The 24,224-nt window shown below is 40.6% G+C and overlaps 1 protein-coding gene across 2 annotated transcripts in view; it reads left to right on the top strand.

The window, feature by feature from the left end:
* e4f1 (E4F transcription factor 1) overlaps positions 1–23,618 on the top strand; it is a 34,696-nt gene extending 11,078 nt beyond the window's left edge. The window contains exons 5-15 of one of the 2 annotated variants that reach the window (XM_062036731.1): positions 5,798–5,979; positions 6,049–6,169; positions 6,243–6,395; positions 10,356–10,543; positions 10,623–10,847; positions 13,799–13,898; positions 13,971–14,188; positions 14,256–14,454; positions 14,537–14,709; positions 22,822–22,884; positions 22,980–23,618. In XM_062036731.1, coding sequence (XP_061892715.1) covers positions 5,798–5,979; positions 6,049–6,169; positions 6,243–6,395; positions 10,356–10,543; positions 10,623–10,847; positions 13,799–13,898; positions 13,971–14,188; positions 14,256–14,454; positions 14,537–14,709; positions 22,822–22,884; positions 22,980–23,330 — 1,973 coding nt within the window. In that variant the 3' untranslated portion in view covers positions 23,331–23,618. The remainder of the gene's footprint in view (positions 1–5,797; positions 5,980–6,048; positions 6,170–6,242; positions 6,396–10,355; positions 10,544–10,622; positions 10,848–13,798; positions 13,899–13,970; positions 14,189–14,255; positions 14,455–14,536; positions 14,710–22,821; positions 22,885–22,979) is intronic. The other variant, XM_062036729.1, reaches the window with a different exon arrangement.
* The last annotated feature ends 606 nt before the right edge of the window (positions 23,619–24,224 follow it).

The following is a 24,224-nucleotide window of genomic DNA, read 5'->3' as shown; positions in this document are numbered from 1 at the left end:
TACCAACAATGGTAATGGACAAAATACCAACAATGGTAATAGGCAAAATACCAACAATGGTAATGGACAAAATACCAACCATGGTAATGGACAAAATACCAACAATGGTAATAGACAAAATACCAACAATGGTAATGGACAAAATACCAACAATGGTAATAGACAAAATACAAGTCACAGGTGGAGAAAATCCTCAGTGCTGAGCTCTGGCTCGCTGACAACAAGCTATCCATACACTTGAGTAAAACGGAATCCATCCTGTTTGGGTCCCACATCAACCTTAAAGGCCTACTGAAATGATTTTTTTTTATTTAAACGGGAATAGCAGATCCATTCTATGTGTCATACTTGATCATTTCGCGATATTGCCATATTTTTGCTGAAAGGATTTAGTAGAGAAAAATGGACGATAAAGTTCACAACTTTTGCTCGCTGATAAAAAAAAAGCCTTGCCTGTACCGGAAGTAGCGTGACGTCACAGGAGGTAATATTCCTCACAATTTTCCTTTGTTTACAATGGAGCGAGAGAGATTCGGAGCGAGAAAGCGACGATTACCCCATTAATTTGAGCGAGGATGAAAGATTCGTAGATGAGGAACGTTACAGTGAAGGACTAGAGAGGCAGTGATGGACGTATCTTTTTTCGCTCTGACCGTAACTTAGGTACAAGCTGGCTCATTGGATTCCACACTCTCTCCTTTTTCTATTGTGGATCACAGATTTGTATTTTAAACCACCTCGGATACTATATCCTCTTGAAAATGAGAGTCGAGCACGCGAAATGGACATTTAAAGTGACTTTTATCTCCACGACAATACATCGGTGACACACTTAGCTACTGAGCTAACGTGATAGCATCGTTCTCAAATGAAGATAGAAACAAAATAAATAAACCCCTGACTGGAAGGATAGACAGAAGATCAACAATACTATTAAACCATGGACATGTAACTACACGGTTAAAAATTCTCAGCCTGGTAAGGCTTAACAATGCTGTTGCTAACGACGCTAAGGCTTATTTAGCAACTTAGCAACCGGACCTCACAGAACTATGATAAAAACACTAGCGCTCCACCTACGCCAGCCAGCCCTCATCTTCCCATCAACAGCCGTGCTCACCTGCGTTCCAGCGATTGACGGCGCGACGAAGGACTTCATCCGTGGGTTTGGCGGCAAGCATCGGCTAGGCGTAGTAAGTAGTCCTTGTTGTGTTGCTGTAAGTATTGTACTTAGCCGCTAATACACCGATCGATCCCACCTACAACGTTCTTCTTTGCAGCCTCCATTGTTCATTAAACAAATTGCAAAAGATTCACCAACACAGACGTCCAGAATACTGTGGAATTTTGTCGAAGAAAACGAGAGGTTTTTGTATCGGGTTCGAAGGGGTCCAACCACTTCCGTGGATTTTGTGACGTCACACGCATAAATCATATCCAAAGGAGTTTTTCAACCGGAAGTGTGGCGGGAATTTTAAAATGTCACTTTATAAGTTAACCCGGCCGTATTGGCATGTGTTGCAATGTTAAGATTTCATCATTGATATATAAACTATCAGACTGCGTGGTCGCTAGTAGTGGCTTTCAGTAGGCCTTTAAGAAAGTCAATGACTTCACTATAAAAGTGGGTGACATTGTTATCACCAGGAAAGATGAGGTCACCTACCTAGGTTCCATTCTAGAGGCTAACCTTTCCTGTGATAAAATGGCAACCAAGGTAATCAAAAAGGTTAACCAACGAACGAGATTTCTCTACAGAATCTCCTCTCTGGTCAACAAAAGCACCATGAGGATTCTGGCGGGAACTCTCGTTCAACCCTTTTTCGATTACGCATGCACCTCCTGGTACCCTAGCACCTCCAAAACCCTCAAATCTAAACTCCAAACATCCCAGAACAAGCTGGTCAGGTTACTTCTAGACCTCCACCCCAGATCCCACCTCACTCCTACCCACTTCTCCAAAGTGGGCTGGCTCAAGGTGGAGGACAGAGTTAAACAACTTGCACTGAGCCTAGTCTATAAAATCCACTACACCTCCCTGATACCGAAGTACATGTCAAACTACTTCCTTAACGTGAATGACCGTCATAACCACAACACCAGGGGGAGCTCCACTAACCACGTTAAACCCAGATTCCGAACTAACAAAGGTCTTAACTCATTTTCTTTCTATGCCACATTAATGTGGAATGCGCTCCCAACAGGTATAAAAGAAAGGGCATCTCTATCCTCCTTCAAAACCGCAATAAAAGTTCACCTCCAGGCAGCTACAACCCTAAACTAACACCCTCCCCGGATTGCTAATAATCAAATGATCAAATGTAAACAATCAAATGCAGATACTTTTTCTTATGCCTTCTGATCTCTCTCTCTCTCTCTCTCTCTCTCTCTCTCTCTCTCTCTCTCTCTCTCTCTCTCTCTCTCTCTCTCTCTCTGTCCATTACTTGCTGTCCATTTCCTCCCCCTCCTCCCCCTCCACACCCCTGATTGTAAATAATGTAAATAATTCAATGTGATTATCTTGTGTGATGTGATGACTGTATTACGATGATAGTATATATCTGATAGTATATATCTGTATCATGAATCAATTTAAGTGGACCCCGACTTAAACAAGTTGAAAAACTTTTTCGGGTGTTACCATTTAGTGGTCAATTGTACGGAATATGTACTTCACTGTGCAACCTACTAATAAAAGTCTCAATCAATCAATCAAACCAACAATGGTAATAGACAAAATACCAACAATGGTAATAGACAAAATACCAACAATGGTAATGGACAAAATATCTACAAGGGTAATAGACAACATAGCAATAATGGTAAGGAAACATTGAGCACATGTTACCACTATTAGACAAAAGGATGTTCTGTGAGGCAAGTCCGCCTTGATCGTAGCGGGGATCTTGTTTATTATGGCACCAAACCAGGGCAACATACTTCTTTAACTCGCCCCACTTAACCAGCTTCTGTTGTTTGGGTGGTGTATCAGTCAAAAGCTCTCTCCTTCGCACCACCTGCTGGGACTTTCACTCTTAGTTTGATTATTTTTTTCAAATTTGAAGTTGTGTTTTTGAGGGTGGATAATACTTTGTCTCCAGAACAGAGTGTACAGCGTACCTTTTTATATTGCTGTCTTTAACGGACAGAAACTTGAAATAACGACTGTATTTCTCTCTCCACCCTCCATTGTTTACTTTGGTGTCGCACACGTGTGTTATCCTCCTGCTGAAAACGTGACTTGTCGCTTACGTGACGTCACTTTCCAAGACCGCAACAAGAAATAAAATATATTTTTACGAGGGGAAAAAAATAAAAGAATAGTAACGCACAGTGACTTGGATTCAATACACTTTAATCTGACTACTAGTTAGGGTCGTACAGTATACCGGTATTAGTATAGTACCACGATACTAACGAATCATATTCGGTACTATACTGCTACTGAAAAGTAACGGTCCCGCAGCCCACCGCGCCCGCGTCGTCGTCACGTCGTGACATTGCTGGTTTACGAGCAGAGGAGCATGTTCGGCAGCACACACACACAGAGTACTTACAAGCCGACACAGTGTATAGACAGAAAAGGGAGAATGGATGCATTTTGGCTTAAAAAGATAAAGGTGAAGTTGTAACACTGAAACACCCTCAGGAAGAGGTGCTTTAAGACATGGCTAGCTAGCTAGCGGCTAAAGTCCATCCACCGTCGGCAGTGTTTTAGCTACTTCTCAATCACTAATCCTCACTAAAGTGAGTTTCTTACAAGTATTATCATTGCAGGACGAGGAATAGCTAAACATGCTTCATGGCCTCAAAATGTAAACAAACTCCATGGGTGGAGCTACACCCGACATCCACTATTATGATACTAAGTACAATAGCGTATCTAGTAGATACTAAGATGATTACGCCGATATTTTTTGGCATCACAAAATCTTTTTTGGTTTTTTTAAAATTTATATTATGTTTATAAAGTCAGTTAATATGTCCCTGAACACATGAGGACTTTGAATATGACCAATGTATGATCCTGTAACTACTTGGTATCGGATTGATACCTAAATGTGTGGTATCATCCAAAACTAATGTAAAGCATCCAAACAACAGAAGAATAAGTGATTATTACATTTTAACAGAAGGGTAGGTAGAACATGTTATAAGAGGAAGTAAGCAGATATTAACAGTAAATGAACAAGTAGATTAATAATTCATTTTCTACCACTTGTCCTTAATAATTTTGACAAAATAATAGGTGTATAAATGACACAATATGTTACTGCATACGTCAGCAGCTAAATTAGGAGCCTTTGTTTGCTTACTTACTAATAAAAGACAAGTTGTCTAGTATGTTCACTATTTTATTTAAGGTTTAAATTGTAATAAGAAACATATGTTTAATGTACCATAAGACTTTTTGTTAAAATAAAGCCAATAATGCAATTTATTGTGGTCCCCTTTTTTTTTTTAGAAAAGTACCGAAAAGTATCGAAATAATTTTGTTACCGGTACCAAAATATTAGTATCGGGACAACACTACTACTGGTTTGGAAAAAGTAACGCAATAGATTTGTCGTTAATGAAAAAAGACGTCATATTAGACCAGGGGTCACCAACCTTTTTGAAACCAAGAGCTACTTCTTGGGTACTGATTAATGCGAAGGGCTACCAGTTTGATACACACTTAAATAAATTGCTAGAAATAGCCAATTTGCTCAATTTACCTTTAACTCTATGTTATTATTAATAATTAATGATATTTACACTTAATTGAACGGTTTAAAAGAGGAGAAAACAAGAAAAAAATGACAATTAAATTTTGAAACATAGTTTATCTTCAATTTCGACTCTTTAAAATTCAAAATTCAACCGGAAAAAAGAAGAGAAAAACTAGCTAATTCGAATCTTTTTGAAAAAATTAAAAAAATAATTTATGGAACATCATTAGTAATTTTTCCTGATTAAGAATAATTTTAGAATTTTGATGACATGTTTTAAATAGGTTAAAATCCAATCTGCACTTTGTTAGAATATATAACAAATTGGACCAAGCTATATTTCTAACAAATCATTATTTCTTCTAGATTTTCCAGAACAAAAATTTTAAAAGAAATTCAAAATACTTTGAAATAAGATTTAAATTTGATTCTACAGATTTTCTAGATTTGCCAGAATAATTTTTTTAAATTTTAATCATAATAAGTTTGAAGAAATATTTCACAAATATTCTTCGTCGAAAAAACAGAAGCTAAATTGAAGAATTTAATTAAAATGTATTTATTATTCTTTACAATAAAATAAAAAAAAAATTACTTGAACATTGATTTAAATTGTCAGGAAAGAAGAGGAAGGAATCTAAAAGGTAAAAAGGTATATGTGTTTAAAAATCCTAAAATTATTTTTAAGGTTGTATTTTATCTCTAAATATGTCTTTCTGAAAGTTATAAGAAGCAAAGTAAAAAAAATTAATGAATTTATTTAAACAAGTGAACACCAAGTCTTTAAAATATTTTCTTGGATTTTCAAATTCTATTTGAGTTTTGTCTCTGTTAGAATTAAAAATGTAGAGCAAAGCGAGACCAGCTTGCTAGTAAATAAATACAATTTAAAAAATAGAGGCAGCTCACTGGTAAGTGCTGCTATTTGAGCTATTTTTAGAACAGGCCAGCGGGCTACTCATCTGGTCCTTACGGGCTACCTGGTGCCCGCGGGCACCGCGTTGGTGACCCCTGTATTAGACTAACCGGCATCAGTGTCCATGAGAAACCAGAGCTGTATCCACCATCAAATCTTTTTCTTGCAGACGAAAGCAAAGCCGCCTTGGGCCGAGGCTGCAGGAGGAAAACAACCTCTCAAAAAGCATCGGAAGAGTCAAAAAGGCCTGAAAAGCCCATTTCTGACAGCAGAGAGAGTGACAATATTGTTCACAAAATAATGCGAGAGGGACGCTATTTTTGCTCGCTTTGTGGAAAGACATTTAAAACGGTAAATGGAAATTCAAACATACTTTAATGTGGGAGTGATTGTGACTAATCGGTCATTTTGATTGAACAGAGCAACATCTTGAAAACCCATATCAAAACTCACAGCGACCAGAAGAACTTTCAATGTGAGCTATGCAGCGCCTCCTTCCGCACCAAAGGCTCCCTGAGTCGTCACAACCGCCGTCACTCCGGTAAAGTCCGCAGTAAGTTCCGTCTCGGTTGAATACAGCTGAAATGAACTGTCTTCTTCTTTTCCTGGCACAGATGAGCGGCCGTACCAGTGCACGCTGTGTGGCCAGTCCTTCAGAGAATCGGGAGCCCTCACCAGACACCTTAAGTCCCTCACGCCCTGCACGGAGAAAATTCGCTTTGTTCAGTACAAGGAGATTCTTGTCAGCAAGGATGGCTTGAAGCAAGGTATTAACCTGTGTTTGGATCAGCACCCTTTCATAAATACCCACTTCTTGCAGTTCATACACTCATTAAAGGCCTACGGAAAGCCACTACTACCGACCACGCAGTCTGATAGTTTATATATCAATGATGAAATCTTAACATTGGAACACATGCCAATACGGCCGGGCTAGATTAGTAAAGTGCAATTTTAAATTTCCCGCTAAATATCCTGCTGAAAACGTCTCGGTATGATGACGTTTGCGCGTGACGTCACGGATTGTGCGGACATATTGGGACAGCATTGTGGCCAGCTATTAAGTCGTCTGTTTTCATCGCAAAATTCCACAGTATTCTGGACATCCGTGTTGGTGAATCTTTTGCAATTTGTTTAATGAACAATGGAGACAGCAAAGAAGAAAGTTGTAGGTGGGATCGGTGTATTAGCGGCCGGCTGCAGCAACACAACCAGGAGGACTTTGAGTTGGATAGCAGATGTGCTACCGTGAGTACGCAGCTTTGGCTTCCAAACATTTGATCGCTTGCCCGTACGTGCGTGCCGCTATGTGCATGTCACGTACGTAACTTTGGGGAAATATATGTGATGTATGAACTTTACGGAGGTAAACGGTACTTTGGGCTGTGGGATTGAGTGTGTTGTGCGGGTGTTTGATTTGTATTGGCGGGTTATATGGACGGGAGAGGGGAGGTGTTTGTTATGCTGATTAATTTGTGGCATATTAAATATAAGCCTTGTTGTGTTGTGGCTAATAGAGTATATATATGTCTTGTGTTTATTTACTGTTTTAGTCATTCCCAGCTGAATATCAGGTCACCCCCGCCTCTCACAGCATCTTCCCTATCTGAATCGCTTCCACTGCCCTCTAATCCTTCACTCTCACTTTCCTCATTCACAAATCTTTCATCCTCGCTCAAATTAATGGGGTAATCGTCGCTTTCTCGGTCCGAATCGCTCTCGCCGCTGCTGGCCATGATTGTAAACAATGTGCAGATGTGAGGCGCTCCACAACCTGTGACGTCACGCTACTTCCGGTACAGGCAAGGCTTATTTTATCAGCGACTAAAAGTTGCAAACTTTATCGTCTATGTTCTCTACTAAATCCTTTCAGCAAAAATATGGCAATATCGCGAAATGATCAAGTATGACACATAGAATGGACCTGCTATCCCCGTTTAAATAAGAACATTTCATTTCAGTAGGCCTTTAACAGACAAGTTGAGTTGGCCCCTTATCTTCTTATCTATAGCTACTGAAATTGAGTCGACACATTACACACCATATGGCTGTGGTAACGCCATGGTCTAGAGCTGCTGTAAGAGCTGTAGCCAGGCTACCAGTACTATACCTCTAAAGTAGTGGTTCTGAACCTTGTTGTAGGTACCGAACCCCACCAGTTTCATATGCGCATTCACCAAACCCTTCTTTAGTGAAAAATAAAATGTTTTTTTCTCAATTTAATCTTAATTTGTAAATATTAATCATGAAATGATGTTATTATATAAAATAAATACTAATAAAGATATATTTCACAAACAGAAAGTTACAGGAATGTACACATGATCCCATGTTTACATCTCATTGTGCAACATGTGAATGTTTTAGTGGGAACTAAATGCGATATCTGAAAGGGATACAAATTATGAAAAACAATATTTTTTGTCATTGTAAGTGGGCCAAAACACTTATATTAGAAAATAATCTCAGGGAAATGACTACGGTCATGTGATTATAATAATAAAACATTTAACTTGGTATTTAGTCAGGTTTGGGACGGGTGTGCTGCTGGTGTGGCCACAGTGCATGTGCACGTCTGATGTTGTCACATGTGCTCCACTGAATGCTCAAGGAGTTTTTGCGTTTGCTCACGCATGTGGAAAATTAGAGGGAACATTGTTTGGGGGTATCCATAATACGCCGATAGGGAGAAGGTTTTATTTACACGATGACTCGGGTGTGTCTTCACCTACGCGGCGGAGGCTCCGCCGAACTCCTGAGGCCGACTCACCGAACCTCTAGTGTTCGATCGAACCCAGGTTAAGAACCACTGCTCTAAAGGCTTAGTGGCCACATGCGTGGACAGCACCTTTTAGCTCTTATTTCCAAAATTGTGTACACTACTGAATTGGGGTCTTATGGCTGCTTATGTGGACACTTATACTGCCATCTGGTGGTGTCAGAAGAGTATAACATAGAATGGAATTTGGGGGAAAAAAAGTGTAAAAATAAGAATTAGCATGTTACTAAACATGAAGTACACGTTTGTTACTTATGGACTAAGTACATCATATCAAAAGATGATTTTTAGTTTTTATTCTAATTAGGGTCCAATAAGCCCAAATAGCAAAGATAAATAAAAAAAAAGCATGTAAACAAACAACTTGGGCCTTAAAGGCCTACTGAAATGAATTTTTTTTATTTAAACGGGGATAGCAGATCCATTCTATGTGTCATACTTGATCATTTCGCGATATTGCCATATTTTTGATGAAAGGATTTAGTAGAGAACAACGACGATAAAGGTCGCAACTTTTGGTCGCTGATTAAAAAAAAGCCTTGCCTGTACTGGAAGTAGCGTGACATCACCAGAGGAAGGACTCCTCATATTCTACCATTGTTTTCAATGGAGCGAGAGAGATTCGGACCGAGAAAGCGACGATTACCCCATTAATTTGAGCGAGGATGAAAGATTCGTGGATGAGGAACGTGAAAGTGAAGGACTAGCGTGCAGTGCAGAACGTATCTTTTTTCGCTCTGACCGTAACTTAGGTACAAGCTGGCTCATTGGATTCCACACTCTCTCCTTTTTCTATTGTGGATCACGGATTTGTATTTTAAACCACCTCGGATACTATATCCTCTTGAAAATGAGAGTCGAGAACGCGAAATGGACATTCACAGTGACTTTTATCTCCACGACAATACATCGGCGAAGCTCTTTAGCTACTGAGCTAACGTGATAGCATCTGGCTCAAATGCAGATAGAAACAAAATAAATAAATCCCTTACTGTAAGGATAGACAGAAGATCAACAATAATATTAAACCATGTACATGTAACTACACGGTTAATAATGCTGTTGCTAACGACGCCATTGAAGCTAACTTAGCAACCGGACCTCACAGAGCTATGATAAAAACATTAGTGCCCCACCTACGCCAGCCAGCCCTCATCTACTCATCAACACCCGTGCTCACCTGCGTTCCAGCGATCGACGGCGCGACGAAGGACTTCACCCGATCATCCGTGCGGTTGGCGGCTAGCGTCGGATAGCGCGTCTGCTATCCAAGTAAGTCCTCCTGGTTGTGTTGCTACAGTCAGCCGCTAATACACCGATCCCACCTACAACTTTCTTCTTTGCAGTCTCCATTGTTCATTAAACAAATTGCAAAAGATTCACCAACACAGATGTCCAGACTACTGTGGAATTTTGAGATGAAAACAGAGATTTTTTGTATTGGATTCAATGGGGTACCAATACTTCCGTTTTATCTAGTGACGTCACGCGCATACGTCATCATATATAGACGTTTTCAACCGGAAGTTTAGCGGGAAATTTAAAATGTCACTTTATAAGTTCACCCGGCCGTATTGGCATGTGTTGCAATGTAAATATTTCATCATTGATATATAAACTATCACACTGCGTGGTCGCTAGTAGTGGCTTTCAGTAGGCCTTTAAGTAAAGTACCAATGATTGTCACACACACACTAGGTGTGGCGAAATTATTCTCTGCATTTGACCCATCACCCTTGATCACCCCCTGGGAGGTGAGGGGAGCAGTGAGTGGCAGCGGTGGTCGCTCCCAGGAATCATTTTTGGGGATTTAACCCCCAATTCCATATTCTCTGCATTTGATATTACGATATTTTCTTAATTCATATCTTGTTTGAGAATATATCGATATATCGCCCAGCTCTAATAATGAGTGAATGAACTATCAATGGAAATTTGACTTGTCCAGGCGTGGAAGGGGAAATTGCAGCAGAGGCCGAGCCGCAGGAGATGGTAGTTGTAGAGGAGCAGCCACAAGAGGAGCAGGTGGTTGAAGCGCAAACAGCTGTTGTCAGTTTGGTAGAAGCAAACCCCCAGGAAGTCTTCCATCAGGTCCACTTTACCATGGAGGTGGACGGCACCACACAGGAGAAACACGTGAGTGTAGAGAAGGCCAGCAGATGGACATTATTACGTTAGAAAGAATCTGAAATGTGCGCTACCCCTTTTGGTACAGGTGGTGGTGGACCAGTCACAGGCGGAGGCCCTCGCCGCCGCCGCAGCAGCGGGCGACAACCTCATCTGCCAGGCCATCCTCAACGCTGGCATTGCTTTGAGGACTGAGGAAGTGGTGCAATCCCCGCAGGTAACAGGGGAGCAGGAGAAAATGGTCGTGGAGTGTCCGGACGCTGACAGCACGGACATTCAAGTGAAAGAGGAGTTTGTGGAAATGGTGACCGAGGTGAGCTGTGTGTTATTAGCCTTAGACTTCCTTTTTATTGTCATTCAAATTTGAACTTTTTAGTACAGATAAGAACCAAATTGTTAAGTTGTAGTGCAGGATTAAAGAGCAATAAGGTGCAGTGTGTTTGCATTTACAAAAGAAGGTGTAGTTATAAATAGATTTACTGTACGGATAAATACAGGGCTCGTCATTTGCCGTAATGCCCCAAAAATTGACCAACATTTGCGGAAAGAGCTTGCCGTGAACACCCTTTACTTTTTACTTGTTAATGGATGAGGGATTTAACGGTAAACGGTATAATGATCATTTGCGATAATTCCCGACGGTTAGTAATACCGTTGAATTTTTTAATTACCGAAAAACCATCCATCCTTCCATCCATCCATTTCCTACCGCTTGTCCCTTTCGGGGTGCTGGAGCCTATCTAAGCTGCAAAAACCGTCATTTATTAATGCATTTTCGGCCACACGAAGTCAGTTGCATGCCCACTAGCCTCGTTCGGCTTGATAATCATGGCGGACTGACGACAAGGACTTTGCTGCAAAGATTTCCCCTCGGAGTAAACGGAGCCAAGCGCTTGGTTTAACGTCATTTTCCCTCGCTTCCCGGCGTGCGTTTAAAGGCCTACTGAAATTTTTTTTTTTTATTTAAACGGGGTAAGCAGATCTATTCTACGTGTCATCCTTGATCATTTCGCGATATTGCCATATTTTTGCTGAAAGGATTTAGTAGAGAACAACGACGATAAAGATCGCAACTTTTGGTATCTGACAAAAAAAAGCCTTGCCCCTACCGGAAGTAGCGTGACGTAGTCTGTTGAACATTTCCGCAAAGTTCCCTATTGTTTACAGTGATGGCGGCCAGAAGTGAGAGCGATTCGGACCGAGAAAGCGACGATTTCCCCATTAATTTGAGCGAGGATGAAAGATTTGTGGATGAGGAAAGTGCAAGTGAAGGACTAGTGGGGAGTGGAAGCGATTCAGATAGGAAAGAAGCTGTGAGAGGCGGGTGGGACCTGATATTCAGCTGGAAATGACTACAACAGTAAATAAACACAAGACATATATATACTCTATTAGCCACAACACAACCAGGCTTATATTTAATATGCCACAAATTAATCCCGCATAAAAACACCTAGGTGTTTGTTATGCTAGCTCCTAGCTCCCGTCCATATAACCCGCCAATACAATTCAAACACCTGCACAACACACACACTCACTCAGCCCAAAGGACCGTTCACCTAACCCAAGGTTCATAAAGCTTATATATTTACCCAGTTACGTACGTGACACGCACGTACGGGCAAGCGATCAAATGTTTGGAAGCGCAGCTGCGTACTCACGGTACCACGTCTGCGTCTGTGTATCCAAATCAAAGTCCTCCTGGTAAGAGTCTTTGTTGTCCGAGTTCTTCGATCTTGACTGCATCTTTCGGGAATGTAAACAATGAAACACCGGCTGTGTTGTGTTGCTGACTTCCCTCGCAAAATACTCCGCTTTGCACCGACAACTTTCTTCTTTGCTTGCTCAGCTTCTTTCTCCATAATGCAATGAACAAATTGCAACAGATTCACCAACACAGATGTCCAGAATCATGTGGAATTTTGCGATGAAAACTGACGACTTTAAGCTGGCCGCGGTGCTGGACTAAAATGTCCTGTCTAACTCGTGACGTCACATCCGCAGCGTCTTCATACCAATACGTTTTCAGCAGATATTTCGCGGGAAATTTTAAATTGCACTTTAGTAAACTAACCCGGCCGTATTGGCATGTGTTGCAATGTTAAGATTTCTTCATTGATATATAAACTATCAGACTGCGTAGTCGGTAATAGTGGTTTTCAGTAGGCCTTTAAGAGCGCACTGCTGTTAGATGGAGACAGGTGTGGACAATATTGGAAACACTTGTCCCCACACTAAAAGTATACAGTTAAGGAAAAAACTATTTGATGTTTTGCAGCAGGCGATGTGTCGTGAACGTTGTCACAACTTGTTTATAAAGTCTTTACTTTGTTGACGGGGATGTTCACTCCTCTTTTATTTAACTGCAAACTGTATCAGTGTTCAAATATAATCAATACCGGCGCAAATGTTTTGTCATCTCATCGAATTGAACGCAGGCTGTGAAGATTGTTTATTCAATGTGAGAGGTATCACTCCGGGTTTTTTTTTTGTTGGTCAAACTATTGTACTGAACTACAAGGAGGCGTTGGAGAAGAACAAAGCTTATTTATTTGACTGCATCTTCATTAGCCAAACTGCTTTGTGTTTTATTTTGATATCAGAAAGTAAACACCAGGTTTTGTTTACATTAATTTGTTTTTTTTTCATGTCACTTCAAAAATCATTCATGTGACAAATCATTTTGCTAATGTTTTATTGTGTATAGTTAATTTCTATAGGAAATATTTATGCTCAAACTCTTTAATGGATCTGTCCCGATACATCATCTACATGTACATAACTTTAAAAAAAAATAAAAATAACTATCAAAATGTAAAAATAGAGATACAGGCATCATGTAATGACAAAAAGCTGACAAGTTTATGTTATTAAAGAATAAAAAAAACTAATATTTGTCTATGAATGTATGGATAACGTTTGTCTATAATCTTTTTATTAGACATTACAAATGGCATGATGGTATTACTGCTTTAGTAACTGCTTTACTTAGCAATCAGTAATCATGATTTCAATATTGATAACAATAATCTTAATTATTACTTTGGCCATAATTGGAAGCCCTAGATCTCATACATGAACATAATGTTTGCCTTGTTGCCCCAATATATGAGCCCTCCTTTTAAGACAACACTTGCCTTGACCTTAAAAAGTTAAAATTGAAGGCCTGTAAGTATATTGCACTTTTGCATTGTATGTGGGAGAGAAAGCATTCTTCTTGCGCATTATTTTTCGAGCCTTTTGCTGCTCTGTTTGTTTTTAAAGAAAGCGTCTCGGACATCCTCAAAAGTGTACACATGTCAGCACTGCAATCGCACCTTCAAGGGCTTGAACTACTTCCGTTTTCATGTCAAAGGCCATTCAAGTAAGTTCACAACTGCAGGTGAAGGCTCAAATCATCATTGGAAAGAGAACGAATGATGTTTTATCTGTACAGGTTATAAGCTCTTTAAGTGCACCCTATGCCAGAGGGACTTCCTGAGCGGGTACCTGCTGAAGAAACACATGGAAGTCCACGTCAGTGAGAGGCGGTACAAGTGCGGGGAGTGTGGAAAGCTGTACAAAACCGTTGGACATGTACGGGAACACATGAAGGCCCACTCGGATGAAAGACCTTACTGCTGTGCCAGATGCAATAAAAGATACAAAACCAAGGTACACATCACGTCACATGAAACATCACAAGACTCGCCATCATCAACATTTCTCTCGGTCTTGTCAGAATGCCCTTATGGTGCATCAGCGCACTCACGGCGAGGAGAAACCATACGTGTGTCAGTTTTGCTTAAGAGGCTTTAGAGAAAAAGGCTCCTTGGTACGACACCTTCGCCATCACACCGGCGAGAAGCCCTTCAGGTGCTCAAAATGCGGACGGGGCTTCGCTGAGCACGGCACGCTCAATCGCCACATGCGTGCTAAAGGTCGGTATGGCGAAACCAGAGAAAGGTCAGCTTTTCATGTTAACAAGCCTAATAATGGAATATTTGGTATGGATTCCTCCAGGAGGCTGCCATAAAGACGAATCCAGCAAGCAGCAGCAGCAGCAGGAGGAGGTCACTGAGGAGCAGGCTCCTGCAGACAACCTCGCCACTGCTGACATCATCGCAGAAGACCCTCACGCTGTGCTGGTGGAGTTCTCCTCGGTTGTCGCCGACACACAGGAGTACATCATCAAGGTAGGAATGCAGAGTGGCCAGGCAAATGGAAAGTGCAGGGTTATTTGCTCATTATTTCTGCTGACTTAATTGTAAAAAAAATTAACCCCTGAAGATGTCCCGATCGGGGGACGAGAGTTTCCTTTTTTAACTGATTGTGATCGGCTAATGAGCTACCATTAGCCGATCACAATCAGTTGGGGGTGCAAAATCCTACTCCACCTCCTAGTGGTGCACCCCCGGGAAACGGCAAATAGGGCTTGCCTGTGAGAGTGATGTATGGTGGAGGCCTCACCGGGCCGGCACGGTAGCCAAGAAGGTCTCACAGGAACCCTGAAAAGGGTAGGCTAACAGAGTTCAGGTGAAGACATCGGCAGCAGGAATGATGGATGGAAACCTTCAGCGGAGGAATCTGTACCGATCAACGGTGAAGTTCCAAGCTCGTTGGCGGAAGAACCAAACAATGTGGTCAACGGCAAGCAGCAAAAAGACCAGTTAGAGGTCACTGCGAGCAGCTGGAGAGACCGCTTAAGTCTGGGAAGACCACTCTCCTAACACAAGGCAAGTGTAAATAAATCCCTAGCCCTCCAGGTTGGGGGTTAGGCGATGGGCTAACTACCCGTCCCTGGAAAAATAAACTGGTTACAGAAACCGAAACTATGGAAACCTTACCTCTGACTGACCGAAGCCTAACTGACGACCCACAAGTGGGATGTATGAACCGTCTGGGGCAAACTCATCAGAGACCTCAGGGGGGTAAATGTCTGTTGAAGCTGAAGTCCAGAACGAGAATTGGATGCTAGGAAGGATCCGAGAAACATAGCAAGACAAGCCCTGGACTGTAACCCTCAAGGCAAGAGGGAGCCAGGGAGACCAAAAGTCAACTGGAGGCGGTCCACTCTTGATGAACTGAACAAGATGGGGATCTCCTGGCAAGAAGCGAAGACCATCGCACGGAAGAGAGTGAGGTGGAGATAAATGGTATTAAGGATTAAAGAAGAAGAATGAGCTACCATTCCCAGCTGATCTTTACCATAGCTGTTATGGTGTGCACATGATTAAAGATGGTACTCACGTGAAAGAGTCCTTCAAAAGGGATTCAAGCTCAGGAAGACTATTTACATTTCTAAATTCCTTGTTACACATCTGCAAAAGTTTCATCAATTTCAGGTGCGTGTCTTACCAGAACACTGGCTCAAATTTGAAAGCAAGCTGCAACGAACGCATCGTCTAGAACAGTGTTTTTCAACCACTGTGCCGTGGTGCCGTGAGATATCGTCTGGTGTGCCGTGGGAGATTGTCATTTCACCCAATTGGGTTAAAAATATTTTTTGCAAACCAGTAATTATAAACCGGAAATAATATGCCCTTGTGTGTCTGTGCTGTCTAGAGCGCGGAAGAGTAACCATGAATTGATTAACGTGGACCCCGACTTAAACAAGTTGAAAAACTTATTCGGGTGTTACCATTTTGTGGTCAATTGTACGGAATATGTACTGTACTGTACAATCTACTAATAAGTCTCAATCAGTGTAATACTCTTCCATATCAGTAGGTGGCAGCAGGTAGCTAAATGCTTTGTAGAAGTCGGGAAGATGGTTTGTTGTGATCACAATATGCAGACAACAACGGGAGGCAGCGTGCAGGTAAAAAGGTATCTAATGCTTAAAGCAAAAATAAACAAAAGGCGAGTGCCGCTAAGAAAAGGCATTGAAGCATAGGGGTCGCTATGCAAAACGAAACTAAAACTGAACTGGCTGCAAAGTAAACAAAAACAGAATGCTGGACGACAGCAAAGACTTGCAGCGTGTGGAGCAGCAGACGGCGTCCACAAAGTACATTCGTACATGACGTCACAATCAACAACAAAATAGGAGCGCAAGACAAGAACTAAAACACAACACACAGGAAAACACCAAAAAACTCTAAATAAGTCATGGCGTGATGTGACAGGTGGTGACAGTGATGCATGGTTAGTTATGGTTTTAATCTATAGCCAACAATTGCGAGAAGGACTTTTTACTGTCAATATCAGCTGCTGAGTTTCATTTTTTAATGTTTTCTGCTAGTGGTGTGCCTCGGGATTTTTTCAATGAAAAAAATGTGCCTTGGCTCAAAAAAGGTTGAAAAACACTTATCTAGAAGTCCTTTCTAAAATACTAATCCTAATTACGACGGCAGAATATGAACTCATTTTCTCATCACTGGACTACTAGAGGAAAATAAGTGGAAAAACATGCTACACACACACCGTGGAAAGACTTAGCCTTAGACAAACTTTATTGATCCACAAGGGAAATTGTTCCACATAGTAGCTCAGTTACAAAGGATGGAAAGGATCCGGCACACAAGGGCACAAAAAAAGGGCGAAAACAAAATGTATAAAGTAGACTAAAAATGTACCATAGTAGCAATATAACATATATGTAATATTTACATATTTTATATACAGCATATAACAGGGGTGGGCAATTAATTTTTACCGGGGGCCGCATGAGCAACCCGAGCACTGCTGGAGGGCCACATGGACAATATTTCAATTAAATTTTGCTCAATATTATTTTTGATGTATACCGTAAGATAAATAATGATAATAATAATAATTAATAATAATAGTAATACTTCAACATAGTGTGTGTAACAGCATTCCATGACTAATATAAATAAATTAACATTAATAATAAACAGAGGTGTGGACTCGAGTCACATGACTTGGACTCGAGTCATGAATTTGATGACTTTAGACTCGACTTGACAAAATGTAAAGAGACTTGCAACTCGACTTAGACTTTAACATCAATGACTTGTGACTTCACTTGGACTTGAGCCTTTTGACTTGACATGACTTGCTACTTTCCCCAAAACCCAAAGCTTAAAAAGTTTTTTGGGAGCGCTCCGTATCTTTCATTTTGTACGTGTCTGTCTATCAGCGTGTGTGCTGCTTGTCAGCTGGTGTGCTCTCAGTACAACAGCCAATCAAATTAGTTATACGTTGTTTTCATCACACAGCATTCATCCAATCAAATTTCAGGACAACCACCGAACAAGAGTTGTCAAACAATGCGGCAGAGAGAAACAATTATGCCAAAGTTGGTTTCGTTCGGGTATAAAAACTACGACTTGGTCAACAAAAAACGAATTGCAGTATGCTAAACATGCAGTTCGAATATTACAGACGGAGACGCAACAACTTCCAACTTCGTTCGACATTTGAAGTTGCACACAGAAGGGTAAGTTTTGAATGTAAGATAACGTTTATTGGCTAAGTAACATGACTTTTATTTGCTGTGTAGTTAAATCAGTGAGGCTGTAAACTCACTGCTAACGTTATAACCATAGACATCTTATAAGGGTACGCAGCATCGAGCGCTACTGCCTACTGGCGCAGACGAGACGCGGGGCCGCCATCTTGGAGTGGTGATCCGCTCCACTCAGTGCAATTCATTTGGCAGGAGCAATGAACTGTCAGCGCATTTAATTCATCTTACCTCACTGAATACCACTGATTTTCACGCGTTTTTTTGTCATACGTGTAGCTATGATAACGGACACATGTTTTGGCGAGTTTTATTATTCATAGTTTGCTTAACAGTAATATAATATTCTCATATGCTATAAGTGACCAGACGTCCGAGATCAAAACTGGGAATATAATCCCAGAGAAGGGGGAAAAAACGGTAAGCTATTTTTAAATTGAAGAAACAATATGATTAGGTTATATATACATGCGTATATCCTACATGAACAATGTATGAAAACATTAGATATCTATATATTTTAGGGACCTATAGACTTTATCTCTGTTGCTGCAGCAGCAGAGAGTTTATTCTGTCTTGACACTTTGTATTGATATTTTGTATTACATTCTTCCCTTAAATGATCATGTTTACAGTGATTGTTATTTATGTATTTTTTATGTATGTCGCTTTGGATAAAAGCGTCTGCCAAATACTTAAACATATATAAACACCTGAAAGTCTTTATATCAGCTAAAACCACCAATCTGTTTCACTACATTCAGAATAAAACCAAATGCTGTTTTACCCAACAATGTTAGTATTTGAATATTGTTACTTGAAGACTTATTCCTGGTTACAATTATACTGTTAAGAAAGTATTGTCTTATATTTTGCCTAAAATGAGAATGCATCATAATCAGTGGCGGCTGGTGAATTTTGTTTTAGGTGGGGCTGAAAGTTTGTAAACCAAACCCCTGTAGGGGCGTCATCCTCCCCCAGAAGATTTATTTGTGATTTTCACATACAAATATTGAAGATCTTTGCTCCTTCTCAACTTTGTGGTAATGTTATTTTCATAAAATACAACCAATAGTATGTTAATGTTTGTTTTTGCAAATGTGTTTATTCTGTAAAGGAATGAGTTAAATGTTTAAAATTGTAAACCATTAAAATGACTGGTTAATAGTGCTATTATGAATTGCAATGTCAGCACTATTTTTTTTCCTGCAATTTCAAATGCACTTGTTTTAATAAATAAATACAGCGGTTTAAAAGCATACACAATCTGTGTAAAAATATTACTCTGTGGTTAAAAGGACTTGAAAGGACTCGAAACTCAAAATGCAGGACTTGGGACTCGACTTGAGACTTTCCAGTCTTGACTTTGGACTTGACTCGGGACTTGCCTGTCTTGACTCGGGACTTCACTCGAGACTTGAGGGCAAAGACCTGAGACTTACTTGTGACTTGCAAAGCAATGACTTGGTCCCACCTCTGATAATAAATGACAGTAAAATAAGCACACGTATGACTGAGGAGTCATAGTGTAACTTTGTGTGGTGTGTGAGTTGTCCGACTTTTTGTGTGGCCATAAACGCACCAGTGGTTTAGTGGTATGCGTGTTGGTGACAGATGACAAGTTGGTTTTGGCCTGGTTTGTACGGCAGAAAATGACTAGTTTTTCGAGATAGAATTGTTTTACTCATGTTTTTGGTGTGGTTATGTCCGAATATAAACAGTTTTGCTCAATAAAGTGATCGATATAATTCCTGTCCTCGAAGCATCTCGATAGACGTTACAATAATTAAACGGTGTTCAATTGAACGGTGTTGACGAACACCGTTAGGGCCGCTTGTTGTCACTGTCACTCAAAGTTGCATTGCAAAATTACATAGAATAAATATGTTTATTTTGTTTAGAATTCAGATGGGATTTGATTTGGTGCGCGGCATATATTTGCTGTGCGCAGAGGACGCTTGAGCAGTGCGCAATTGCGCAGGCGCGCACCTTAGAGGGAACGTTGCTTGGCAGTCCATATCTTGTTGAAAACACGCCATTCCTCATCAACTTTTCTCTTTTTAGCGTCTCGGGTGTAAACCGTGCATCACTTGTCGCTGCATGTGCACCTTCACTCGCAGGTTACACACGGACACACGCCCATAAATAATACTTTTCAATATAAAAGCAGCACAGTTGTATTGCGCGCACGACATAGATGTTTTTTCAACTTTATTTTGTAATTTGTGATTGCAGCTGTTCACATTCACTCACAATCACGCACGCGCATACGTCCACACGGAAGTAATACAAATAACGATTTTCAAAACAAAAGCAGCACCGTTGTATTGCACACTCGACATAGATACTTTTTTGAATTTATTTTGTAATTTATAATTGGCCTCACGCGGGCCGGACAGGGACGCACAAAGGGCCGGATGCGGCCCGCGGGCCGCAGAATGCCCAGGTCTGGCATATAATATATACTGATGCATTATATTATTATATAATATATACAATATAAACAATATATAAAGAAGCTCACCACTAAAGCTTCGATGTAAAATAGGGGTGAACGATTTAGATGTCGATACTATCGATACCTAGTACAATATTTGTATATCAACAATACTAAAGTAATTAGAAGGATATTTTTTTGTTCTTATTATAAAAACTCAGAAGTAAGTACATTAAGAATTTGAGGGCAAAATCCAAATGATTCGAATGGGAGCCAATAGTAGCTTTTGTTTTTGTTTACTTATAGTGCACGAGTCACTTTATTTTGTCCAAACATTGTATGTAGCAATCAATACCACAAACGTAATGCATCATCTTATTTACAACAATAATAGCACATTTTTAGTTTAATAAGAGGTTTTATAAAAATGTGTTAATACATTTTCAGTTCTATAATCTATTGTTAAAGTATCGGATCTTCGACCAAAATTTTTGATTTATAGTAACCACACTTTTTCAATGAGATGAAATGAAAATGATGAAACTTGAAAAAAATATATTTTGCACCCCAAAAGCAAATGGACAAGCGACAGAAAATGGATGGATGGATGAATGTAGTCTGGATGTAGCGCAACTGCAGACAAGCGTCTGTTCTTTAAAAACAACCACTCAATCTGTTATGTCTATCCCTGCTCCAAATATGTCAGTTTGCAAGGGCATCTCTTGTGTTGTCATGGTTACCCTACAGCAGTGCTTCTCAATTATTTTCTGATGCTGGGGACCCCATTTTGTAAATTCGTAGCGCCAACACTGCCTGTAGTTTCCTCATGAAGCCTTAGCTTGACGCTCCTCTACTTTCTCCTGCTCCCGCTTGCTGCGGCAACAACAAACAAAACTCCAGACGCTCCTCTTCGTTTTGTATCGTTTACTTATCAACTTAATCATTCAAAATCGTCAAACAATAACGATGTGGGAACAAATGAATGGCAAAATTAAGCGAGTTTGTTACAGTAAGAAAGCGTTAGAAAAAGTAAGAGTAAGGTCAAAAAACTGTGTGGCTCGATTCCACCATACCTGACTGCCATTACCCATAATACATTGTGTCCAAACCATATTACCACACAGATCCGTCCGCCATATATGCAATTAAACAGGTACATATTCTTCACTGTATTAAAGCAGTATAAAATGGTACGTCATCAAATTATTCAGACAAATGTAATAATTACAAATAAAGTGTACCTTATAATTAGGGATGATGTTTGATAAGAAATTATCGAGTTTGAGCCCATTATCGAATCCTCTTATCGAACCGATTCCTTATCGATTCTCTTATCGAATCCAGATAGGTTGTTGTATATGGAAAAAAACACAATATTTGGTTTAACAAAAGCTCACTTTTATTTTATAAGAAAAATAAAATAAAATAAAAAAAATAAATATTGACTGTTGTTACCCAAAGTATACTAAGTGGGATTTTTCAGAAAAACAAAAATATACAGTAACACAAAAACAACCTGTGATCACCATAGGTGTATAAATAATAATATAGTGTTGAATAAAATCAGTCCCTTGGGCACAAAACTGAAAATAATACGGCTCTCCAAAAAGTGCACTTCTGCTGCTATTGGAACATACTAACTACACACACTATGACACTAAGAACGCCACAGTCATCAATCAACAATTCTGCAGTCCTGGTTGACATAAGAGGCAACCTTATTTTAGCCTAAAGGCTACAAGGGAGCAGATATGGAAACTAACCGGCAACAGTTAACATTAGTTACTCATCGGCACTATCACTGGAGCTGGGGCTGCAGGTTGAAGCACAGGAAGAGGGGCGTGCTTCGTCATCTCTGTCGCTGCTTGTTGTTTGTTGAACTGCTCCCCTTACATGAGAACGAAGCCTGGCAATAATTGCATATTGCCGTTTCCTCGTCGTATTTTTTTGTAAAATTAAGCCACGCCTTGAGGCGTTTTTTCCGGTCCGTTATTTTTGCTGCTTTCTGTATCTGCCGCCTAATGACTGAGCTACGTCATTTCCTGTGATGTCCCACAGGGCATTTCCTGTGGGACGGCATTTGTTCCCAGGGATTCGAATAAAGAACCAACTCTTTTTCTTTACTATAGTGGCTTCGATAACGGGAACCGGTTCTCAAAAAGGGATTCGAGTCCATGGAATCGGTTCTTTTCTTATCGAACAACCGGGAGAACCGGTTTCAAACATAATCCCTACTTATATTTATTCTAAGCATGCAATATATACATTTTCGTATTATTTAAATAAAGTAAATAGTCCCCTTTTGGCTGAATAAACATAAAGCACCTTCCATAAAATGTAAATTAACTTAAATGCCATTAAACAAAGTTTTTTATCTCGGAATTATTCAAATATTTCAGGGGTTTTGTATTACTCATGCTCTTCTCCTGTGTCCCACAGACTCAAACCGAAGAAGAAGTGCAGGAAGAAGAGGTGACACTCATTCAGGACAGCCAAAATGAGGTCAGCATCTAATCTTGTTCAGTGGCATTGAAAGGTTGCCACCATGTCTTCGCTACCAACCACATGATTCTATATAACTTCATGTCCACACTTAGATGGGCAACCATATCGTGAAAGTGGTGCAGCGGATCGTCAGCCAGTCCCACAGCGCCGGCGGCACGGGCAGCCACCAGATCATCGTACGCAACGCGGTCACCAACGACGAGGGCACGTCCATCACCGACTGCGGCGACACCATCACCATTGCCACGCCCGAGAGCCTGACGGAACAGGTGGCCATGACGCTGGCGTCGGCCATCAGCGACGGTACGCTGCTGGCCCAGGCCGTGGAACCTACGGAGGGGACGGTCGCTATGGTAACCACGGAGGAGGCAGAGGGAGTGCAGCAGGAGTACGTCATCACCACTACGCCGCAGGAGGTGGAGATTCAGACTGTCATCGTGTGATTAAAGAGGTCCATTACTACACCAAGGTCAAGAGAAAAGAACAAGGCAGAAAACATCAAAGCACATAAGGTTTTTCATTCATTCATTCATTCTTCATAAATCTGCAGTTATTGACCATGTTTTTGACGTCATCCGCTAACCTCCTGGCTTCTCTACGTTCAAAAATATTGTTTGCTGTTTGCGTCCGGCCAACGAAGGTTTATGTTGTCACGCCACACTTGAACTCATTATAGCAAACCGCAATACCAAATAAATGTTATTTTCTTATAAAATGTATTTCTGTTCAGGGCTTCTATACAAAGTTTTCAGGTGAGTCGTTTTGACACTTTGCAAGGAATGTGTGTGTGCATGTGTGTGTGCGTGTGTGTGTGTGTGTGTGTGTGTGTGTGTGTGTGTGTGTGTGTGTGTGTGTGTGTGTGTGTGTGTGTGTGTGTGTGTGTGTGTGTGTGTGTGTGTGTGTGTGTGTGTGTGTGTGTGTGTGTGTGTGTGTGTGTGTGTGTGTGTGTGCGCGCGCGCGCGCGTGCGTGCGCTCGTTCTTGTATTTCTACCCTTCTTGAGACATCAACAAGGAAAAGTAGCTTCCATACGAGGAGGTGTGAACAGGTTAGGACATAAACCATGGTCCCAATACGGAAAACCATTGCATCTAATAGAGAGCCAAATACTAGAGTCCGTGAACATTGCTCCAAAGTCAGGAATACAGAAAACCATTGCATCTAATAGAGAGCCAAATACTAGAGTCCGTGAACATTGCTCCAAAGTCAGGAATACAGAAAACCATTGCATCTAATAGAGAATGTCTCATTTTCACCCCTGGTGGTGAAATCTATCAAAATGAGGGTGGTCCCAAAAAGGAGGGATTTTTCAAATTGACTGTGTGTCGCTTTTAAAAGT

This window comes from Entelurus aequoreus, linkage group LG25 (assembly GCF_033978785.1).
Source record: "Entelurus aequoreus isolate RoL-2023_Sb linkage group LG25, RoL_Eaeq_v1.1, whole genome shotgun sequence".
In the NCBI taxonomy this organism is placed as follows: Eukaryota; Metazoa; Chordata; class Actinopteri; order Syngnathiformes; family Syngnathidae; genus Entelurus; species Entelurus aequoreus.
This window is presented reverse-complemented; position numbering and strand designations above follow the sequence as displayed.